General features: G+C 37.1%; 1 protein-coding gene across 1 annotated transcript in view; it reads left to right on the top strand.

The window, feature by feature from the left end:
• GLIS3 (GLIS family zinc finger 3) overlaps positions 1 to 21,435 on the top strand; it is a 148,018-nt gene that overhangs the window by 103,756 nt on the left and 22,827 nt on the right. Inside the window, 3 exon segments of the mRNA XM_005155006.1 lie at positions 3,212 to 3,373; positions 4,792 to 4,902; positions 14,323 to 14,464. Coding sequence (XP_005155063.1) covers positions 3,212 to 3,373; positions 4,792 to 4,902; positions 14,323 to 14,464 — 415 coding nt within the window.

The following is a 21,435-nucleotide window of genomic DNA, read 5'->3' as shown; positions in this document are numbered from 1 at the left end:
GATGCTGAAGCAAATCAAATTCAGATAGGAAAAAGTAAAGATTTTTAATACCAGATAATACTAGGGATAGTTGGATTAAGAGGAAGCTGTGCTGTCTTGTCATTGACTTTAAAAACAAAGACTAGATACTTTCCTGTGAATGGATCAGATCTCTGACAGATGTGTGCCAGAGGAAGGTCTTCAGTCTTTGTTACCCTGGTGATCAACTGAGATATTCAGAGCAGTTCCTTTTATGGTGAAAACTAATTTCTTAAATACTTGACCACTGAAGATCTTCTATTAACATTGAAGTATAGACACAGAACCATGCTGTTCTTACAGTGTAAGGGTCTAAATATATTTTTTATCAAGGTTGTCATCTAATCCCCTACAGGGCTTAGAAGTGCCTGGTGCATCCAACAGGGCTCTACATGCTACACAGTTTATTTTATAAAAATCTATGTAACTATATTGTAATTTCACAGGATGGTTGCCTGGTACACTGGACATGGTCTCTGACTATAGAAAGTTGAACAGACCACCCATGAAAACATGAGTGTTTTAAAATACTACTTTTGCTTTTTATTGAGATGCTTAACTTTTCCCTGTAAATACATTTTTTCTTATTTTTGACAATTATTCTTACAAAAATGAAAAGTAAATATGGATGTGGACACTCTAATGAATATGTTTTGGAAAAATCCTCCCAAGTTTAGGAAGTCGAAAGAGGAAATTTTCTTTATGACCTACTTTGCAGTTTCAGTTTTTATGCCACTGTAAAAATAACAGCTCAGTAACTATAATTTCTGTATTGCAGTTTAGGAAAACATTATATAATTAATTCTACATAATACTTCTAAGAAAAGGGGTGTAACTGTGAGTACGTTTAGGAATGTTAGACTTCAGATTGCCACGCATGCCATGTTCTGAAGTGACTACTTGTAATGAAGGTGTTGCATTCTCCTCTTTTACTACACTTAATAACTTAAAAACTATGAAGAATTCCATTTCAACTACAATCTGCCTGGCTTTTTTCCCTCACAGATAATCATGTGTTTCTAGAATATTTCATTGAAATCTGGTTATCAGGAAAGAATGCATCTTCTGCATTTTTGAAAATAATGTCTTTTCATTTGTTTTGGTTTAAGCATCGGAGACTCCTAAGGCTTCAAAAAGTCTGGCTTTTAATGTAACATTCCTTAACTGTTGTGTTATGATGGTCTTTCTAATAATACAGGCTTGCAGTTCCTGTGTTTTGCTAGAATGACCTTTTCTGCAATGCACAATTTGATATTTGCGATGCTACAATTTATTTCATACTTGCATTCAGCCTAGTCACTGTCATCAGAATGGATGGTTGTTCTTTTATGAATTTAAGAAGAAATAACAATTTATACACATAAAATGGGCTAATCCAGTGGGTTTCTTTGTTATTTTAGCATAGCTGCTCTTAAATGGTTTTATTTTCCTAAGGCCATTTGGTATATCAGTCTTTCAGCACTTGTGTTTTTTATGCTTCCTCTGCTCTTTTTCCTAATAAAACACAGTATTTTTATCCAGGCAGCTATAAGAGATGTCTGTCTAAAATTTTTATTTATTTATCCTGGAATATTTTCTAATAATATTTTCCTGAAAGTAAAAAAATGTTTACACTTGCAACAATGTTTTGCTTGTGTACTAAACTTTCATAAAGGCAACACTCTATGTACAAGCATAAATTAATAATCACTGACTGAAACTGGTTAATCTGAAAGGCACTGTAGGTTTACTTTGGTTAAAGGGATAGGATATAAATAAATATGCTTTGTGGGTTGAGAAATTTTCTGAATTTGATGTATATGAAAGATGAAATTGCACTTATGATATAGTTGGGGGTGCTTCATCCCCTTTCTCAATCTTAATTTCTTAAGCTTAATTTTAATATTACTACTTTATATATTCATACAGGTATGTGTGTATTACACTTTATTCTTCAAAGTTGTAACTCTCTCTTACATTAATTAATAAGCTATGGTACTTAAGTGATGAAAGATTTATATCCTTTTATTACTCTTTTTGAGGGTGTTGCAGTTCTGCATGAAAGCCATGCTAATTTTAATCATAATTCTGTCAGTATTTTCCTATCTGTGCTTTTGTAAACATACGCACACTGAATAATATCTAATAAAATCTATTTGTATAATTCAATCATCAGTGAAAAATGGCCTGTTTCTTTTCCAATGAGTAAAATGAATACATAGAGAAATGTTGGAAAAATTTCTGTTAACATTAGAAATGTTTGACATCTCTGTTAATGCACTATTATTTTATGCAAGTATACAGGATCTGCAAACTAGCATGTTATACAGTGCATGTTTTAGATGCTGCATAGTAGAGTATGCAACAGCTAAAACTAATGGGATTAACTGATCTTGTCTGTTTGAATTAAAGAAGCCTATTACTTCTAATTAATATTCATAAATATTCAAGCCTAATTGAAATCAAAGATATATTAAAAAATGCTGGTGTCAGATAGAACTGATGGTTTTTATTTTCCCTTAGGATAAAGTATACTATGGGAACATAATAGACAAAGAACAGGTTTTTGGCTCATATAAACATTGGCAAAAATATGACAAATAGAAAATAATTTCTATTCTTTCTTTCCTATTTCTATTTCCAAGATATATATAGACATATTTAAATATTTCAGAAATAATTTTACTTTTTGAATTATCATCAGCAAGGTAGAGCAGACTGACATTTCTATGCATGATTTTGTTGTTGCTTAGTAGGTCGGGTTTCTCCTGAGAGAGGAAGCTCAGTTGCTAATATCCTCAAGCCTAGACCTGAGATAAGGGTAACTAGCACAGGACTTGGGAACTTCAGAGTGACCATTTTGTTTTCTGTCTGCTACTGGGCGAATCAGCTAGGGCTGTGTTTCCCAGATAGACTGAGAATTGCATATCTCTGAGCTGACCAGACTCTTTGGGTCTCCGTGTCCCATGTGTAAAATAGGATTGGGATGTGGTTTCCTCATTCAGTCATGTGCAGGGAGGATAAATACATTCTTATGGTCTAAATGGTTCAGACCCTGCATAATACCCACACTGAGAAGCCATGTTTTCTCAGCTCTGGAGGATCATCCAACCATAGCAGGCTGGAGGTTTCTGAAAGCACTTTCAGCCTGGTCTTATTGTTTTTGTGCTTCCTGTTGCAGTTTGCTGAGTGTGTTTTTCTTTCTCTTTTATAGTTTGAGGGATGCAAGAAAGCCTTTTCCAGACTAGAAAATCTCAAGATTCACTTAAGGAGCCATACGGGTGAAAAGCCCTACCTTTGTCAGCACCCTGGCTGCCAGAAAGCATTCAGCAACTCCAGTGACCGTGCCAAGCACCAGAGGACACACGTGGACACTGTAAGGAAGCCGAAGTCACATTGCAGTCTCCTGTACATTAGACCGTGTCCTCCTTTCATCCGGCTTCATGTCAGTAGGTAGCCCATAACCTTAGAGATAGGAGGGAGAAGTGTCTGGTGAGGCAATTTAAGGTGTTCTAGAAGCATGGATGAAGATGGGCCAAACTAGTTGATAAAAAGGCCGCAGCTCCACAGCTTTTGCCTCATCTAAAAGCAGTAACTTTCTCCCACTTGAATGGTCTTTAGGGAACCTGAAGTCACTATGAAAAGACACAGAAGCCATCTATGATAATAATGGCTATTCTCTTGCAAAAATTCAGTTGAACTTGGGGCTGGGGCATGTACCAGAAAAGTCAAGAGAGGAAGAATAATTTTGTAAATCTAAAAATTTTCATTCTAACAAACTGTTGCTTATGAATTTGAATCCCAGCTGAGATGAGTTTAAAACCTTTTGTTTCATAACAAAGATGATGTTTTGTCAGAGACAAGCAGTTTCCAAAGGGCAGAAGTCCAGAAACAGAATGAGAACAATGCCATTTGAATTAAATGACAGTCACAAAACTTAAATGACCAATTTCAAATAGTATGGCTGGTAAGTTAATAATTTGTACAGTTGTTTATGGAAATGCTTTGTGAAACATAAACATCTACATTGCAAAATAGCTGATTTCAGCAAACCATTGGACCTGAAGTTCATTTAATACTATGTGTTGTGAACCTAAAAGTCTTTGAGGAAGACAGATAGGTTAGAACAGGCAGAAGGAGATACTTATAAAGATTTAGGTTGATTTGGTGAGTTAGATGTGTTGGGCTTTAAGAAAAATACAAAGGTATCTGGAATCTTTCTAAAATTACTTTTTTTTTAGAAAATGTGAGATAAAGGAGTTTGTCTTGTACTTCACATTAAAATTTGTATTTTTGTATGTAATATTTTTGAAACTTCAGTCTTCAGTGCTTGCTTTGGTTTTTGCTTGCTCTTTTTGTAATGTAGTAAACTAATGCTTTTTCTTGTTCTTCTCTTCTGAAGCAGATTCTTCTTAATCCTAAACAGTCTCTCTGGGCCTTTACTGCACTTTCTTTACCTGATTCTCTAAAGAGTGTAATTTCTGATTAAGTCAAAGATTGCTCTAAGGGTGGAAGAATTGTGAGTATAACTAGCAATATTTATTGTACTGATTACTGAAAAAAGGTAACAATAACAGGTGCCATAATGAAAGCTTTCCTTTTGTCTTTCTTACAAGCCTTACTTTCCTCCTTTTTCTTTCTAATAAATTACTGAGCATTTTGCTTATAACAATGTACAACATTTGTGTTCTGTAATAATGTGGTTTGCAGCATCCCAAGGTTCAAAAAGAGTTATCTGGAGTTAAAATAATTTGTGATACAACAGCTGCTTTATCCTTTTTCTTTTCTACCTAGAAACCTTATGCTTGTCAGATTCCAGGATGTACAAAACGATACACAGATCCAAGCTCCCTGAGAAAGCATGTGAAAGCCCATTCTTCCAAAGACCAACAAGTAAGGAAAAAGGTAAATTTTCTACTGTGTTGACTGGTTGTAAAGCTTATGTGGAGATGTCAGTGTTCTAATATTAGCTGTTTCAATGAATCTTTAAGTACCTGTGCTGACATCAGGCTGTTGATTAGAAAAACTTAATGGGAAGTAATACATATGGATTTCATATAAATGATATTGACTTAATGAGGCTGCGTGCTTTAATGCTTTCTATTTTCTGATGTGGTGATTAATCACTAAAGATACATAATGAGGCGACTAAAAGGCATTTTTTAAAAACTTTTTTTTTTTAAGTTTTTCAAGTTCTGCTAATCTGTAAATACACAGTAATAAAAAATCCAGCTTACATGGCCAGTCTTAGATGGAAGGATGGATTCTGAGCGTAAGATGGGCCACATTTGAGATTAAGGTGGAAATTATATTTACATATACCAAGATATTTCGCAACACTGGTTCCCTGTGGATGTCAAGTCCATGAGTCAGCAGTTATTTATGTATAAGCACATCTTTTAAGAACTGAGTTGTGGTCTAAGGTGTTGATTTCTTTTCCTGAGCATTTTTTGTCATAACTCCTATTAATCACAGGCAATATTTCCTTAGATTATTTAGATCATTGAGGATAAAAATGAAAGCTTTCATTTTAAAGGAAATTGGTCCTGATAAAAGGTGACCATGCATGAACTGGTTTAGGGATAGACAAAATTTTGAAACAGAGCCCTATGTAAAACAAGTTATAGTTCAGAAGTTTTAAAATTAAGTGCCCAAGCATTCATAGAAAGTTGCAAAAAACAGTTTTGTGCAGCATTGGAAGCCCTACACGGCAGTTTTTAAGGCTGCAGTATGCAAGTTGAAAGAGTACATTTTGATTCAGTGGTTTGTTGAAGCAGGACATGGCAGCAGAGACTCCATGTCAGCCTCTGAGGAACTGCACTGTGGTAATCTTGAGGAATTTCTTTGAAACTCATGAATGCCCACTTCTGTATCCGAGATGAGGTAATTGAGCATCAATTTTCACCTTACAAGCAGTGCTTTGGCTCCCTTTCTTCTGTGCACACTTCCAACAGGCAGGACTACCAAAGGAGGTCTGTGTGCTCTGTCCTGCATATCTGAGGAGGGCAACTCAGCTACCCAGGCACTTGTCTTTTACAGGCATGTAGAGTAAATGCCAATGAAGACTTTGCATTCTGAAAAATTTGTGTGTGATGTGTCAGCTAAAACTGACATAAATGGACCTGAATATAGGTATTCAACTGCACTGTAACATTACTGTCTTTGAAAGTGAAATTACATGTTATCTCCCTTCTATCATTATGCCAGATTGCAATACTCTATGGGATTTTCCTTCCTGCATTTTATTCACTATTTCACTTTGCTTATTTTCCATCCCTTATGCACCAGAATCCTTGCTTGACTCTCTGTGGTCACATTCTAAACTTAAAATTGCTTATTTCTCATCCCTGTTCGATAAGGATCTATTTATGTGCATTGATCACCTGTGATACATTGATATATGGAAGGAGAAATAAGACAAACCACCACAAAAAGAAAAGAAAAATTGTGGCTTCTATCAAGCCAGATACTTAAAGCATGGATAAAGTTTGCAATGAACAATGTTTACAAGATACAACATAGTTACTGAACCTTTAAGAACTTATAATTGCTAGCTAACATCATGCTTTGGTATTTGAAATATTTCCAGGTAGTAATAATAAGTAAGAAACAACAAACCTTTTAATACAGAGTTAAAGTTATTTATGGTTTTAATTAAAAGTGAAAATTGGCTTAATGTCAAAAGAGTCTTTACAAAAATGTGAATTCATTAAAAATAACCACAAAAATTCCAAGGTGATAAAGGCATAGTGGAGTAATACTTCCAGCCCTAGGGATCTATTCTGTTGAAAAGAATAAAACCCTTTGCTGTCACACCTCGTTAGTCATGGATTCATTTAATATATCATGCCTGACTGCTTTTAATCCTCCTTTTAACCTCCCCCAACACACCAAGTGACATTATTGTGGTGTCTTAAGTTGCTGGCTCTCCAAGACTGTACCTGCAAATGAGTCTTTTTTATGTTGCGGAGACTTAAAGTAGCAGGATGAAGCATATTCATAGCAGTGGAATTTACTACTTGCTGTGTTAAACTTTATATTGAATCTTCAGCCCAGATTTTCTAGACCTGTCTTCAAAGATTTCCTTGGCCCTCTAAGATGGGGCCAGATTAAGCAATGTGATATTGATAAATTGCCATCTCTGAATTTTTTTAAAATAACTTTTCTTTATGGCTTACCATATGAGGCAAAAATGCCTTTTCTCTAAATCTTCTAAGGCAGCTGGTGTTCCCCTTCTCCTCTAAACTCCAGCCTCTGACCATCCATCAAATAATTGGGAATTGCTCCAGGTAATGAGCTGAAAATCCTATAAACCAAGTAGATGATGGCACAAATATATTTAATGCAAGCAATTTAGTGGATAGTATAATATCATTTACATTTCAGAGGAAAGGAGGACAGTAAGGAGAGCTATACCTGCATTATATCATCACTTGTAAAATTCTTAATAAACATGAGGGAAAATATGTACACTAATACCACACACCTGGGAACAGATGCTAAAAATGTCTAGCAAAACATTTTAGGCATAATCTCTATGCATCACAATGTTCAGGAACTATTTTAAGATAATTTTGTGTGATAAAAAGCAGTGCTTCCTATTTTGTTTTTAAAAGTAAAAAATGCTGTCTGTGCCTTGATTTCAACATCTCTTCAGCAATATGGGCGGATCTAAGCAGGGAGCTCAGTGATGGAAAAGTAAGCCGCACCCAAAATGAGAGCATAAAGTGATGCTAAGAGGAATGATAGTGCACAACATGCCACTGGGCTACAATATCTTTTGAAATCTGTCTTCTTATTATTCATCTCCTCCTTTCAGTTTTGAAAGAACTACAAACTTAGAAGATTTCTGTAAGTTGAACAGTTACCATGTGGTAAGAGCCATGCAGGATTCAAAGAGAAATGGGTATTTCTGTGGGTACTGGGACAGAGTAAAAAAAAAAAAGGTGAGTTTTGCAAGGGATATTTTGGTGCTTGAGGGTCATGCTTCAGAACAGAAGTCAGCATCAAGCTAAATAGATAATGGAAAAGTGTGGTTATTCTGTACTGCTTATTTGCAGCTTCTCACTTTTTTTCCTGAAATGCCAGCTGCTAATGGACACAGTGTACATAACTGTAAGCACTCTGGATGGGCCTTGGGCCTGGTCTAGAATAAGCATCTGCTTCTGAACTGTTACTTTAACCTTCAGGCAGCCTACCCTAAATTTATGTGTTCTGCTTTTTTCTTTCTCTTGTTCAGCTTTTATAATCCTTTTCTCTTTCAGTTTTCTTTCTTATTCTGTCTTCCATTTCCATAGCTTTGGGTCTTTGGGGTATGCAATCCTAACTGAACATATGTAGGTGGTTGACGTGCATATGCTATGATAAAACCAATCTCAGGACTTTCTTCCAGTCCAGATACTCCTATATTCTCTCATCTTTCACCCTGTTTCTTTCCTTCATTTTTTCCATGTGAAGAGTTCAACCAAATTTTCCATTAGAAATTATATTGGAACATACAGGCAGCTTTAATAAGGAAGGCTACAGATGAGAGGTTTGCTTTGGTATCTTCAACAGGGCTCACTAATTTTTTTTCCTTGAATCATCTTGTAGAGTCTCTGACTAGTCAAAAAATGCACTACTTGGCACAAATAAGCTTATTTTCAGTTGTTTACACTTTGTGTTTTCAGTAAACAGCAAATTTCTTTCATCTGTGAATTGATGATATGGTTTTGAAAATATTAGTCCATAGTTCTAGTTTGTATGTATTTTTATTAAAGATAGTGAAAACATAATTATATAATGCATTTTTAACAAAATCCAGAGCCTGCACTATTACATACTCAGTGATTTGAAAGCAATATACAAGACAAATGCTGGCATTATGCTTTTCATAAAGATTGATTTGTTGCGCAAGCTAGCACACAGCCTTGTACAAGTATAAGAACATTACCTTTTTCACATATCATGAAAACCATTTGCTATTTCTGCAGGAATCTTGCTGAAGGAATCTGTATTTGTAAATTTAAAGAAAATATTTAATATAAGTCTTACATTGCAAGTTATGCAAGTGCCTAGTTTTTCATGTGCCTTAGCATGCATTCCAGGAGAATCTGCTCCAAGATTTTGCCAGGCACAGAGGGTGAGACTGACTGGTCTGTAGTTCCCTGGGTCATCCATTTTCCCCTTCTTGAAAATGGGGGTTATATTTCCCTTTTTCCAGTCATCAGGAACTTCACCTGACTGCCATGATTTTTCAAATATGATGAACAAAAATATTGTTTCCATTTAATTAAAGGAAAGCATAGTGGATAAGGGCACAACTGCTTAGCTCCATCTTTGTGGAAAAAATGAAAAGATAATTCCTTTTCAGGAATTTGGATAAACAAGACTAGAAGGGAATGTAAAAGTCTTAGTCTGGGTCTTGAACTGAAAGACAGTTTGTACCAACTAATATCATCTGTGAGCTGCCCGATCTTTGATTCTTTGACAGTTTTAACAGTGCCCAGACTATGTCTGTGATCTTGTTGTGTAAGTTAGTTATGGATCAGATACATTGTACAGATGAGCTTTTATATATTGAATGATTACTTGACAATTGCCTCTGAAAGCTGTCTGTCTCCTGGAAACCTACATCATCTTAGAATCATAAAATCATAGAATAGTTAGGATTGGAAAGGACCTCAAGATCATCTAGTCCCAACCCCCCTGCCATGGGCAGGGACACCTCACACTAAACCATATCACCCAAGGCTTCATCCAACCTGGTCTTGAACACTGCCAGGGATGGAGCATTCACAATCTCCCTGCGCAATTCATTCCAGTACCTCACCACCCTAACAGCAAAGAATTTCTTCCTTATATTCAATCTAAACCTCTGCTGTTTAAGTTTTGACCCGTTATCCCTTGTCCTACCACTACAGTCCCTAATGAATAGTCCCTCACCAGCATCCCTGTAGGCCCCCTTCAGATACTGGAAGGCTGCTAGGAGGTCTCCACACAGCCTTCTCTTCTCCAGGCTGAACAGCCCCAACTTTCTCAGCCTGTCTTCATACAGGAGGTGCTCCAGTCCCCTGATCATCCTCGTGGCCCTCCTCTGGACTTGTTCCAACAGTTCCATGTCCTTTTTATGTTGAGGACACCAGAACTGCACACAATACTCCAACTGAGATCTCACGAGAGCAGAGCAGGAGGGCAGGAACACCTCCTTCGACCTGCTGGTCACACTCCTTTTGATGCAGCCCAGGTTATGGTTGGCTTTCTGGGCTGCGAGTGCACACTGATGCCAGCTCATGTTCATTTTCTCATTGACCAACACCCCCAAGTCCTTCTCTGCAGGGCTGCACTGAATTTCCTTTTTGCCCAACCTGTAGCTGTGCCTGGGATTGCTCCCACCCAGGTGTAGGACCTTGCACTTGTCATGGTTAAACTTCATAAGGTTGGCATCAGCCCACCTCACAAGTGTGTCAAATGGGTCTGGAGGAAACCATGCATAGATTCAGATGACAAGATAGCTTAACACCTCCTAGATCTCCACTGGATTTTTCAGTAGTATACGGAGAGGCATAGATCAGCTAAAGCATGCAGTATTTAATCTTAATTTTATTTTGTTCCTTATTTATGTATTTGATTTGTACTTAGTCTAACACAATTGTGCTTGTGGCTATATTCCTGTCTTCTTCCAGGATGCAGTTTTTGTATTTTCTCTGTCAGAAAGCAAGTAGCATGGAGCCATGGCTTTGGGAGAGGCAGTGCAAAGGATACTTCTGAAAACTATCTACAGCTGGTAGAGATTTTTTGAATTGTAGTGTATATGGCACATCTACTAAATTACTAAGGAATGAAGGGCACAGTGAGACCTCAGGAGACAAGGGATATGTGCACAGGCTTCCAGCTTGGTTGATTTCTGCCTAATAATTTTGCTTTTGACACAGATCGATCAATTGTAACACGATGGCTGAGCAGTGGCTTTTGTGGAGTTGTCAAAACGTTCTCCCAGTGAAAATGGGCTTTTCCAGGATTTGTTCCTATGATACCTGATGGACTCTTTTCAGGTGTGCTGAAGAGGAATAAAAGACAGGCAGTTCTGCTTTGTATTGTAGTAGAGCCTAGTAGAGAACAGCAGTCCACACTAGGTGTGGAGCATATTAGAAATAATGAAATAAGGATATGAATTGTCTGGCCAAAGGAATTCCTGGAATTGTGTTGCAGAGTGGTGGCCTCTACTGACCTTGGTCACAGTTCCCCTCTGAACTGAAGGGGCTGTACTGAACCCACCTTGCACAGCTCAAAATGATCCTGCAGGTACTGCTCCTCTGTCACTGTGCAACCCTTTATAGACAAAAAGGGGATATAAAATCTTTACCTTCAGAAGCAGATCTCAATAACTGAATTGTCCCGAATCCTAGTCATGTTATATCCTTTTTCTGACAGTTTACCACTTCTGTCTCAGAGCCCTGTTAGGTATAATGTATATAAACCTGTCCGTTTTACCATTAAAACATTAAGAGAAATGGGGAAAAAAACATGCTTAAAGACACAATATCCTCTATTGGACGTTATTTCTCTGAAAATAACACATACAAGTGTTTTTACTACAGGTTAACATGGAGTTTTCTGTAAAACTTTGAGAGATTGTCTACCTTTGTATGTGAGTCATGTCAGTAAATATATTACTCCCTCAGCAAATTAATACAGAGCTCTTGCTTCTTATAGGGCTGCTCATTTCTTGATTATGCATAATTTACATTGTTTTACAGTAGAAGGAAGCTTTTTTATTGTGACATGTTGATTTTACTGCACAATTGATGAAGCTACTGGTTTCTTTATAAGTTTTGAAATACACACAATTTTACATCACCATTTAGATTTAGTGGAGAACATGAATATTAAACAATGTCTGGTGATTTTCTTTACCTAGTATCTTTGGTTTATTTAATTTCACAACACTTATTTCCATTTTATCCTTTCATTTCTCAGTATGTGAGAATCCAGAAACACAATGCTTGATGTGTTACTCACAGGAAATAAACTAACTTCTTTTTATTTTTTCTAACTCAGAATGTTCAATTGCTAAGGAAAGAGGAATCCAAGGAGGTTTAGAGCATTACATCATTGGTATTTCAGCATGTTATTCGGGCACTAATCCAGTTACTGGTGACATTGTCCATTATGCAACTATATTAATCTGGAGAAATTGCTCTGTTTATGAACACCTGCCTCGTGGGGAGTAAACTGCCAGGTTCTGCATTATGAGCCCAGTTTGCTTCTGCATCTTTCAGGGTTCATTTGCCCTTATTAAAACTCTTTGTTAAGATTTCACTGTTAAAATAGCAAAAGGGAGAACGCATTGAAAGGGAAGCAAATATATTTTCTTGCTTTGAGAGCAGTTGAACATAAGGATATTTTCCATCATTTGTTCTTTATGGAGTCCATTTAAGAGATGTCACTAATGCAAAAAGAAGTGTATTCAGGGGCTAAGGGTCAGTGAGCAGTGCCCATGGCAACTAAGGAACTATTCTGCAGAAAAAATGCAGTAAAGAGCAAGTGTTTTAATCCCCAACTTTAATCCCTTTACTTCCTGTTTTCAAAATGAAATATAAATCAGGCACCATGATGTGCAGCAATTTTTCCTGAAAGGGATGTTGGCAAAAAGGGATTAGGAATGGCAGCAGTGTTTAAGGAATTTAATCATACAATTTGTTGGAAAACTTTTGAGACTACAAATGACCAGTTCTTTTGAGTGTGGTTAGTGAGAAACAGGAAAACAGACCCTGAAAGCGTTGGAATACTGGCTGTAGTTGAATCCCACCCCGCACCCAGCTGCTGCATGAGGCATTTCTTACAAGGAAACTTAATCATTGGGGATATGCTTTCCAGGGGTGAATGTAAAAGAGGAAACAACAAAACCCTCCTTATGATTTTCAGGGTGCTATTGCAGTTATAATCAAGAGATTGTTGGTACAGTCTGATATTAACATTTGCTATTTCACATCATGACTCCTCCCTGCACTTGGTTTCTGCCCTGAGTTTGTACTCTTGTGAGCTTTGGCAGTGTGGTGTGTTGAAAAGTCACCCTCGTTACCTTTATACATTGAAAAAAAAAAAAAAAAAGAGATTCCATATAATCTCAAAACTCTGTAAACAGCTGTCAGTGTGTGCCCAAAGTGTTTTACATTCTTCAGGTTCATTTTTAATAGTAGACACTATCATTTTCTCCATTTGCATGTCTTTACTTCCCTGCCACAGCATATGCATGAAAGTGGGCTTGAGCAAGCAGGAATTCTTCTTTCTTTAGGGGCCTATGACAGAGTCCATTGGAAGGCAGCCCTGAAGGGCAAAGGTGTCCAGGAAGGCTGGACATTCTTCAAGAAGGAAAACTTAAAGTTTCAGGAGCTGGCCATCCCCATGTGCTAGAAGATGACCTTGTGGCTAAGACCAGCCCAGCTGAATAGAGAGCCTTGGCTGGAACTCAGGGAAAAAAATGAGTTTATTACTTTTTTATTACTTTGGAAGAATGGGCAGCCAACTCAAGAGGCCTACAAGGATGTTGTAAGGTTAGGCAGGGAGAAAGTGAGAAGTGCCAAAGTCTAGTTGAATTTAATTTGGCTGCTGCAGTAAAAGACAATAAAAATGTTTCTATAAATACATTACCAACAAAAGGAGGACTAATGGGAATCTCCATTGGATGTGGGGTGAAACATAGTGACAAAGGACGAGGAGAAAAGGCTGTGGTACTTAATGCCTTTGCCTCAGTCTCTAACAGTAAGACCAATTGTTCTACAGGTACCCAATCCCCTGAGCAGGAAGACAGGGAGGAAAACACACACCCCATAATCCAAACCGATACGGACAGTGACCTTCTCCACCACTAACACACATACAAGTCTATGGGGCTGGATGTAATCCGCCCAAGGGTACTGAGGGAGGTGGCAGAATTGTTTTCATATTAGATTCCATAGAAGTTTAAAGTCACATAATGCTCATTACTAATGTAACTGATAAGAATTTGGATCTGGATATATCTGGCATTTAATTTCACATGCACTTAATGTCATGAAAAAGCCATGTTACTAGTAATAGCAATAAAACCAGAATAAGGTCTTATCTGTACAAGTAGTCCTTGTTATGAGTATAGTATTGTTAAGCGTCTGAAAGAGTTTCCTTCTTCAGATTCAGAAAATGCCTGCTGCAATGGAAGGTTATTATCCAGTATTTAAAACAGAAAAATTCCACTTCTTTCTTCAACCCCTCACCATTTCTTCATTATAATTTTTGGTGTCTTAAGGATTTGTGTGATTTATTTTCTTTTTTTTTTTTTCTCCCTTTTTATCTCCTGTGTTTCAGTTGCAATCAAGCTCAGAGCTTGGCCTGGATATCCTGAATGACTGCCTTGCAGTCCAGCCCCTCCAGCCAGCCCCATCGCCACATGATGCTGCAGATAATACTATGGGACACTCCCCAGGGCTTGCTCACAGTATTTACTCAGGTATAGAAAAAGACAAACAGCCTGCTGTATTATTGCTCACTGAAGATTAGGGATGGCTTTGCACAGTTGGATGCACTCTAAAATCCATATCTATCTCATTAGAAGGATGGAATCTGCAATATAATATGAAAAGATAGATTATTAACAGATTTTTAACTTTTTTTCAAAAGAGTCAGGACAAATCATATTTTATCCATTAAAAGACCTACTGAAATGAAAAGCAGTGGTTTTACTCTGTAGGAATTTGACTCAGGCTAGCAGTTCACTTCTACCATTCATTGTAGACATCTTGAATTCATTAAGCTTCATTGAAAAATCGAAGGAGTATTTTTTCTTTTCCTTATTCATGTATCACATACTAGTTTTCAAATACATCTACATTAATGAACTTAAATGTTGCATTATGAGCTCTCACATTATAGCTAAAATATACCAATAAACACATTTGTGCTGTAAAGGTGATAATCCTAATTTTTTGTTTCAGCTAAGTATCTAGATTTTCGTATTAAAATATGTAACACTGTCATACCTGGCTAAGTGTACAATTGTTTACATTTCAGCTAAATTTGAAATATTTGATAAGTCATAAGAGATAATATCTCAAAACTGAAGACAGCGATGGGTAGGATGTTGCCATTTTTTAATGCAGTATTTTAGTAGTTCTAAAAACATCTAGTTTTAATTTTCAGGCAGAATACATTTTCAATTGAGAAACAGATGTAGGAAATGAAAGAATTATCTGAACGTTATGTGCAGTGCTGAAAATGACATTATATGAAGTGGTCACATTAATAAGTGACTTTATTTTACAGTGAGGCTTGTAAAACTGCTAAGTCTATGATATGTTTTGTCAAGGCTATTGAGAGCTACCCACTAGTTGATGATGATCATAGAATCATAGAATAATTAGGGTTGGAAAGGACCTTAAGATCATCAACCTTGCACTAAACCATGTCACCCAAGACTTTGTCCAACCTGGCCTTGAGCTGTCAGCTATGGAGCATTCACAACTTCCCTGGGCAACCCATTCCAGTGCTTCACCACCCTTATAGTAAAGAACTTCTTTCTTATATCTAACCTAAACTTCCCCTCTTTAAGTTTAAACCCATTACCTCTTGTATTATCGCTACAGTCCCTAATGAAGAGTCCCACTCCAGCAGCCTTGTGAGCCCCCTTCAGATCTTGCAAGGCTGCTATGAGGTCTCCACGCAGCCTTCTCTTCTCCAGGCTGAACAGCCCCAACTTTCTCAGCCTGTCTTTATATGGGAGGTGCTCCAGTCCCCTGATCATCCTCGTGGCCCTCCTCTGAATTTGTTCCAACAGTTCCATGTCCTTCTTGAGTTGAGGACACCAGAACTGCACACAATACTCCAAGTGAGGTCTCAAGAGAGCAGAGTAGAGGGGCAGGATCACCTCCTTTGACCTGCTGGTCGTGCTCCTTTTGATGCAGCCCAGAATACGGTTGGCTTTCTGGGCTGCGAGTGCACACTGCCGGCTCATGTTCGTTTTCTCATCAACCAGCACCCCTAAGTCCTTCTCTGCAGGGCTGCTCAAAATCACTTCTCTGCCCAACAGGATTAAAGCTAGATGGGAACAGTGTGTCCAATGAGCAAAGACCAGGTTTTCAGAAGTTGAGTACCTTCTCAGAGATTTCCACTGGAATCTGTTGAGCACTCAGCTCTTTTACCCATGTAGTTTTCAGACTTAAGTCTCAAACTCCAGATGCTTGGTCAGCCCAAACCAGTCCAGACAGCTTGAACAAGCTGCTGCCCCATGAACTGTCAGGATCCTAGGCAAAGTAAAACTATTGACTCCAGGGACCCCTCAGCTGCTAGTGTCTGCAGTCATGATGCCCGATAAACAGCTTCTGAGACTGTGTCATTATTTTTTGTCTTTCATCAAAGCATCATGCTTTGTCTTTCAATTACAGCACTACTAACTATGGACATTCTTTGATACAATAATTTATAGTGGCTTATTTTTTTTTCTTACTTGGCACTGATTCCTATAGTTCAGCGATACTTACAGCATTAATCAACATACTTTTTATCAGCATTAATTTCTTGGTAAGTAATAAACTACTTTCCCTCACATGTGTTCACAGTTATCTGTAACCTGACAAATTTCTTGTAATTTTATTCACTTGTGTGGGTTCACTTCAGTTACTGTGGGTATTATGTCAGGTATAGATGAATTCATGTCACTTCATTTTGACAACCACCCAATAAAGTTGAAATGAATTGTTTCATTAACTACTCATCAGGGCTGCTACATAATAATATATTATGTGAACATATGAGATAACTCCAACAGGGAGGGAATTATTTTACTGAAATGGCAACATGAAAATTATTCATGCCCCAAGAGAAGACAAAAGCAAAATATATGAAAGCTTATGTGTCCTGCCTTAGAGAATGTACTCTTCCAGCTTCTCTGAAACCAGAATTTTTCCTAAATACAAAGAAAAACTTTGAGACTTCTCTGAAAAATAAAATTTTTGCTGGGGACTGGTTTGGTTTTTTTTTTTTTTAGTTTCTTTTTTTTTCCTAGGGACTGTTAGAAACAGCATATTAGCTGAAATGTGTCTGTGTTATTGTTCAAGTAGAAAAAGGAACAGGTTTCCATTCCTCCAATGCCATTAATCAAAGTTTTCTCACTTGAAGCTCACTTTTCTTATCATTTATGCACATTTAAAGCAAAAGTTTGTTTTCTGCTTTCCCAAGAGATCTACAGAATAAGTATTTGAAAGCAAACTACCAGAAAAATGTATGACAAAAGTAGACATTTAATCCTAGTTCATTTCTACATAACGAAGTATAACAGCTGCAATGATCAGCATTTCTCTGTACTGTTAAAGTACAGAGTCTGCAAACACAGATATATTTAAATCAAAGACAGCAATGATTTTTGATTACATATCCGTTTCTTAAAGTTAAGACTGCATAGCTTTTATTTGTAGCTTTCAGCCTTTGTGACCTTATAAAAAAAATCTGAACTGAGTATAATCCTATTAATACAGTAAGGTGACATAACAGATTCTTTATTTAAAACTAACACAAAATTACATTTAGGTTTTAGGTCTGAAATTTAGCAAGCATGCATACCCTTCTAAGGCTGTGCTTAATGATATTTTGTAAAATAGAAATCCACACCTGTTTCTAGTGAAGTGTAAAATTTCTGGTAGCATTTAGGTTTTACTTTTTAAAAACACATGGGCTTTGGGGTTTATTTAGTTCATAGGATGAAGATGTGAGCAATTAATTCATAATAAAAACATATAAATGATGTTTTTTTCTTCTGTGAAATTATATCAACTTACTTTGTATAGTACAGTATAAAACACGTAAGGGTAAAGAATCATAAATACTGCAGTATACAAGAAATTTATTTTTACTGTGCTGTTTGGTTAAAACATGAAAATTTCATATTCAAGAACAAACCAGAATGTGTCATTCATTTATAAATAGTTACTGAATGTCACACTCTGCTCTGCTTCAGAGCAAACAAATGATATTACTAAGGCTTGTCAAGTGCATAATTTTCTTTGCAAGCTGGAAATTAAAAATTCTGTCAAGGAAGTTAGAGAAGGTTTTGCAATTCCAAGTTTTATTTAAATAACATCTTATGTTCCAGTACTATGATCTTTGTCCTAACTACTACATAATGCCTATGACTTAAGATGTGTTGTACTTAAGTAACACTTTTCCTTGTGTCTGTTTTTTGTTCCAGTAAAACAGTACTGAGCTCAGTGCTCTACACACATAATAAGAAAAAATTAATTTCCAAAGGAGTTTATATCCAAGAAAATGTTAGGGCATCAGGTAGATGCAACAAGCAGGTAGAGGATATGAGATTCACACAGGAAAAATGAAAGAACTTTATTAAAGCAATTGTCCTAGTGGGTGAGCTCCCTAGCCATTAGGCACCAAGGGAAGTGTGGGATATGTCTGAGGAAAAAGCAGTCTGTTTGTTAAAGCTGACAGCCTTAGGAAGTAGTTGTCACTTGTTACTGAAAGAAAAAAAAGAATGAGGAGGAAGAGCTAAGATATTTATGGGCATTGCAGTGAAAAAGAGTTTTATTTGATACATACGGAATGAAGGCGAAAGTAGGTGATGTAGGGTAACCAACAACTAAGAAGATCTCTGTTGTCACCTTCTTGGCTGAATTTAAGTATGGCATACATATACAGAATTCACGCTAAATATGATGTATTACCAGGTAGGACCATACACACGTTACAGGGGGCTGAAAATTGTTAATATTATTATCTTACCTGTTTTAAGAAGGTCAGTTTATTTCCCTTCAGACTTATCCTTTTGTGCACCAGATTTATTTCTGAGTATATGATGTCCATTTTGAGGCATCTTAATGGTTCTCCAAATACTGATGTAATGGTCAGGCTCACATTGTGAAGAAAACATTTACTAATGAATTGGTACAAACAACATAAGCAACAAGGCAATAGCACCATTTAGTTTCTTTCTTCATAATGATACAGAACTTCAGAAACTGCAGTCCACTGAAAGAGAAGAATGTCTTGAAAGACAGAGATGTGACATAAAGATGCCATGGGAGGAACAACTCTGGAGACAGGCTAATTAAGTACATAATGCAATCTGACTTCTGCTCTGCTTCTTAGTGCATGATGGCTTCTTAAGTTCCATGCACACTGCAGTCTTACAGAGAAGCTGAGTAGAATCAGGGCAACGCAGTTAGCATGTTTTACATTTGCTGGGTTTACCACTTCCGGCTCAAAACAGCACATGCCCACGTATTCCTGGCCACGAAGTCCTATAGGGAAGTGTAGGCTCCTTAGGGGAGGTAAGAGGGGAGAATATATGAAGGTGATGCTCTCAAGAGCAAACATCATTTCAGCTTTTTCCTTCTGTGTGCTAGTAAAACTTGTTCACAAGGACTGCATAAATATTCCTTATGGAAATAGAAGGTGAAACATAGTAATTAACCCTCCCCCAAAACAAACCAAATCCTCAAAAAGAAACCCAAAACCAAACCCACCACTCTTGCAAATGAATGTAATTTATGTAATTTTAACTGACTGAACTATAAAATTAAACCTTCACACTGTCTTACTCTATGGAAATGACAATGGAAAGAATTGTCAGCCCTGCTCCAAATTCTTGCTGGCAATGGTAAGAGGGGAAGTATTTTTGGGGCAGAAATAGGTTGACAGTGTGCTAATTTGACAGGAATAAATCCAAGATAGTAAATTATACCATTGTTGGTAATTTGCAAAGGGGAGGGTGATTCTTCTGCCTTGAAAAAACATTCTGTGAAATTACAGGTCTAGCTCCATTTAAAAAAAACAAACAAAAAAAAAGAAGTAAATCTTACATGCTTTGGATTCTGTAACATTTAAAATGCCACTTTTCTGTCTTCTATTTTAAGGGAACATTATTCATAGAATCCGCTTTTTCTCTTCCAACCACCTAATTTGTTCCTATGCATATGAAAATGCATGTAAATTTAGCTTCTCCCAGAGAAGCCTTTGCATAGATATTCTCATGGAAAATTTTTATGTGTTGATAAATTGATTTGTAATAAGACTCCAGAAATGAAAGCATGGTTCCTGTGTCTCTCTGGCTGAAATTTTGTGGGTGTAACGCAATCTAAGATTCATTCAGGCCTAACAGGTTATAGCCATCTTGCAAATCATGGTATAGCTAGGGCTTCTTAAGGGACACAGAGGAACAGCATCAATGATTCTTTGTTTTGTTTTGGGGGTTTTTTTGGGTTTTTTTTTGCTTGTTGGTTTCTTTTGTGGTTTTTTTTTTCCAAGAATATCTGAATCTTTTAAAAATTACTCTGAGTGTGTTAGTTTATCTTATATTGGTAGAGAGAGGAGCCTTGTTGTACAAAGCCTCTCTGTTAAGTAAAACTTTGACTCAATTCTGCATCTTTCTGTGTGGACCCACCTGGTGTTGGTATATTTGAGTCAGTGAGCCTGCTGGTTGCCATGGACATTTGCTCAGTTTTATACCATTCAAATCAGGTGTTTAATAGAATGAGACACTGAAAAGACATTCCTTTGTGTAGGTATTTTCTGCCACCATTTTGATCAAGCAACTCACATGTAACAGCTAAACCACTAAAAAACCTTGCCACACACACAGCTCCCATGAAAAAGTGGTAAAGTTTTTAGCAGTTTCTTAAAAATAGTGACCAAAATTTTCTGTCAGTCTCCTAAGGTTAGCTCTATTAAGGAGATGATCCACCCCTAACAGTATTTTTGTCTACCATTAGTCTGTAGACTTCTACTGGCTGACAATGTTTACTTTCAACTAATATTTGCAAGATTCAAGTAGTAGCTTGGACCAATGCTGTGTCTACAGTAGGAGGTTTTAATAGTGGCATTTCCACTGGGAAGCAGCTGCTAGTATTGTGATATCACTTTGCTGGGTGTCCACAGAGGTGCTTTTGTCAGCACAGTACCTCTATGCAGCAAGAAGCTGCACTGATTAAAGATGTGTTGCATTGCCTGCAGAAATTATATGGTCTCCTACACCATCATTCATGGTGCTGCTTTTGGAGGCTTCATTACAAGGCATCGTGGGAGTCCATGTACATTCTTTTGTCATGCTGTGATCATTTTAACATATGATGTGTACAAGGATGTATTTTTGCAGCTAATATGTATGGATTTTCTTCCTTAAATATCCTATCTGCCAGAGCTAACGCTTACTTTAAACTGTGTACTGTTTCTTATCAGAAAAAGACTTGTCAGACTTGTCAAGGATGCTTTAAACTAGTTGTGTTGGGGGAGGGGAGCATCATTCCATCCCAACACACCCAGTCAGCTGCCAGCACCTATAATAAATGCTCAGAGCAATGTAGAGATATTCTAGCCGCTCCAGCCACTGAGCTGGCTTCATTTGGAGCTCGGATCAGATGCCTCTATACAAATGCCCATAGCATGGGGAATAAACAAGAGGAATTAGAGATGTGGGCACAT

Source organism: Melopsittacus undulatus, chromosome Z (assembly GCF_012275295.1).
Source record: "Melopsittacus undulatus isolate bMelUnd1 chromosome Z, bMelUnd1.mat.Z, whole genome shotgun sequence".
NCBI lineage: Eukaryota > Metazoa > Chordata > Aves > Psittaciformes > Psittaculidae > Melopsittacus > Melopsittacus undulatus.
The sequence above is the reverse complement of the archived record's forward strand: the minus strand, read 5'-3'. Positions and strand labels throughout refer to the sequence as shown.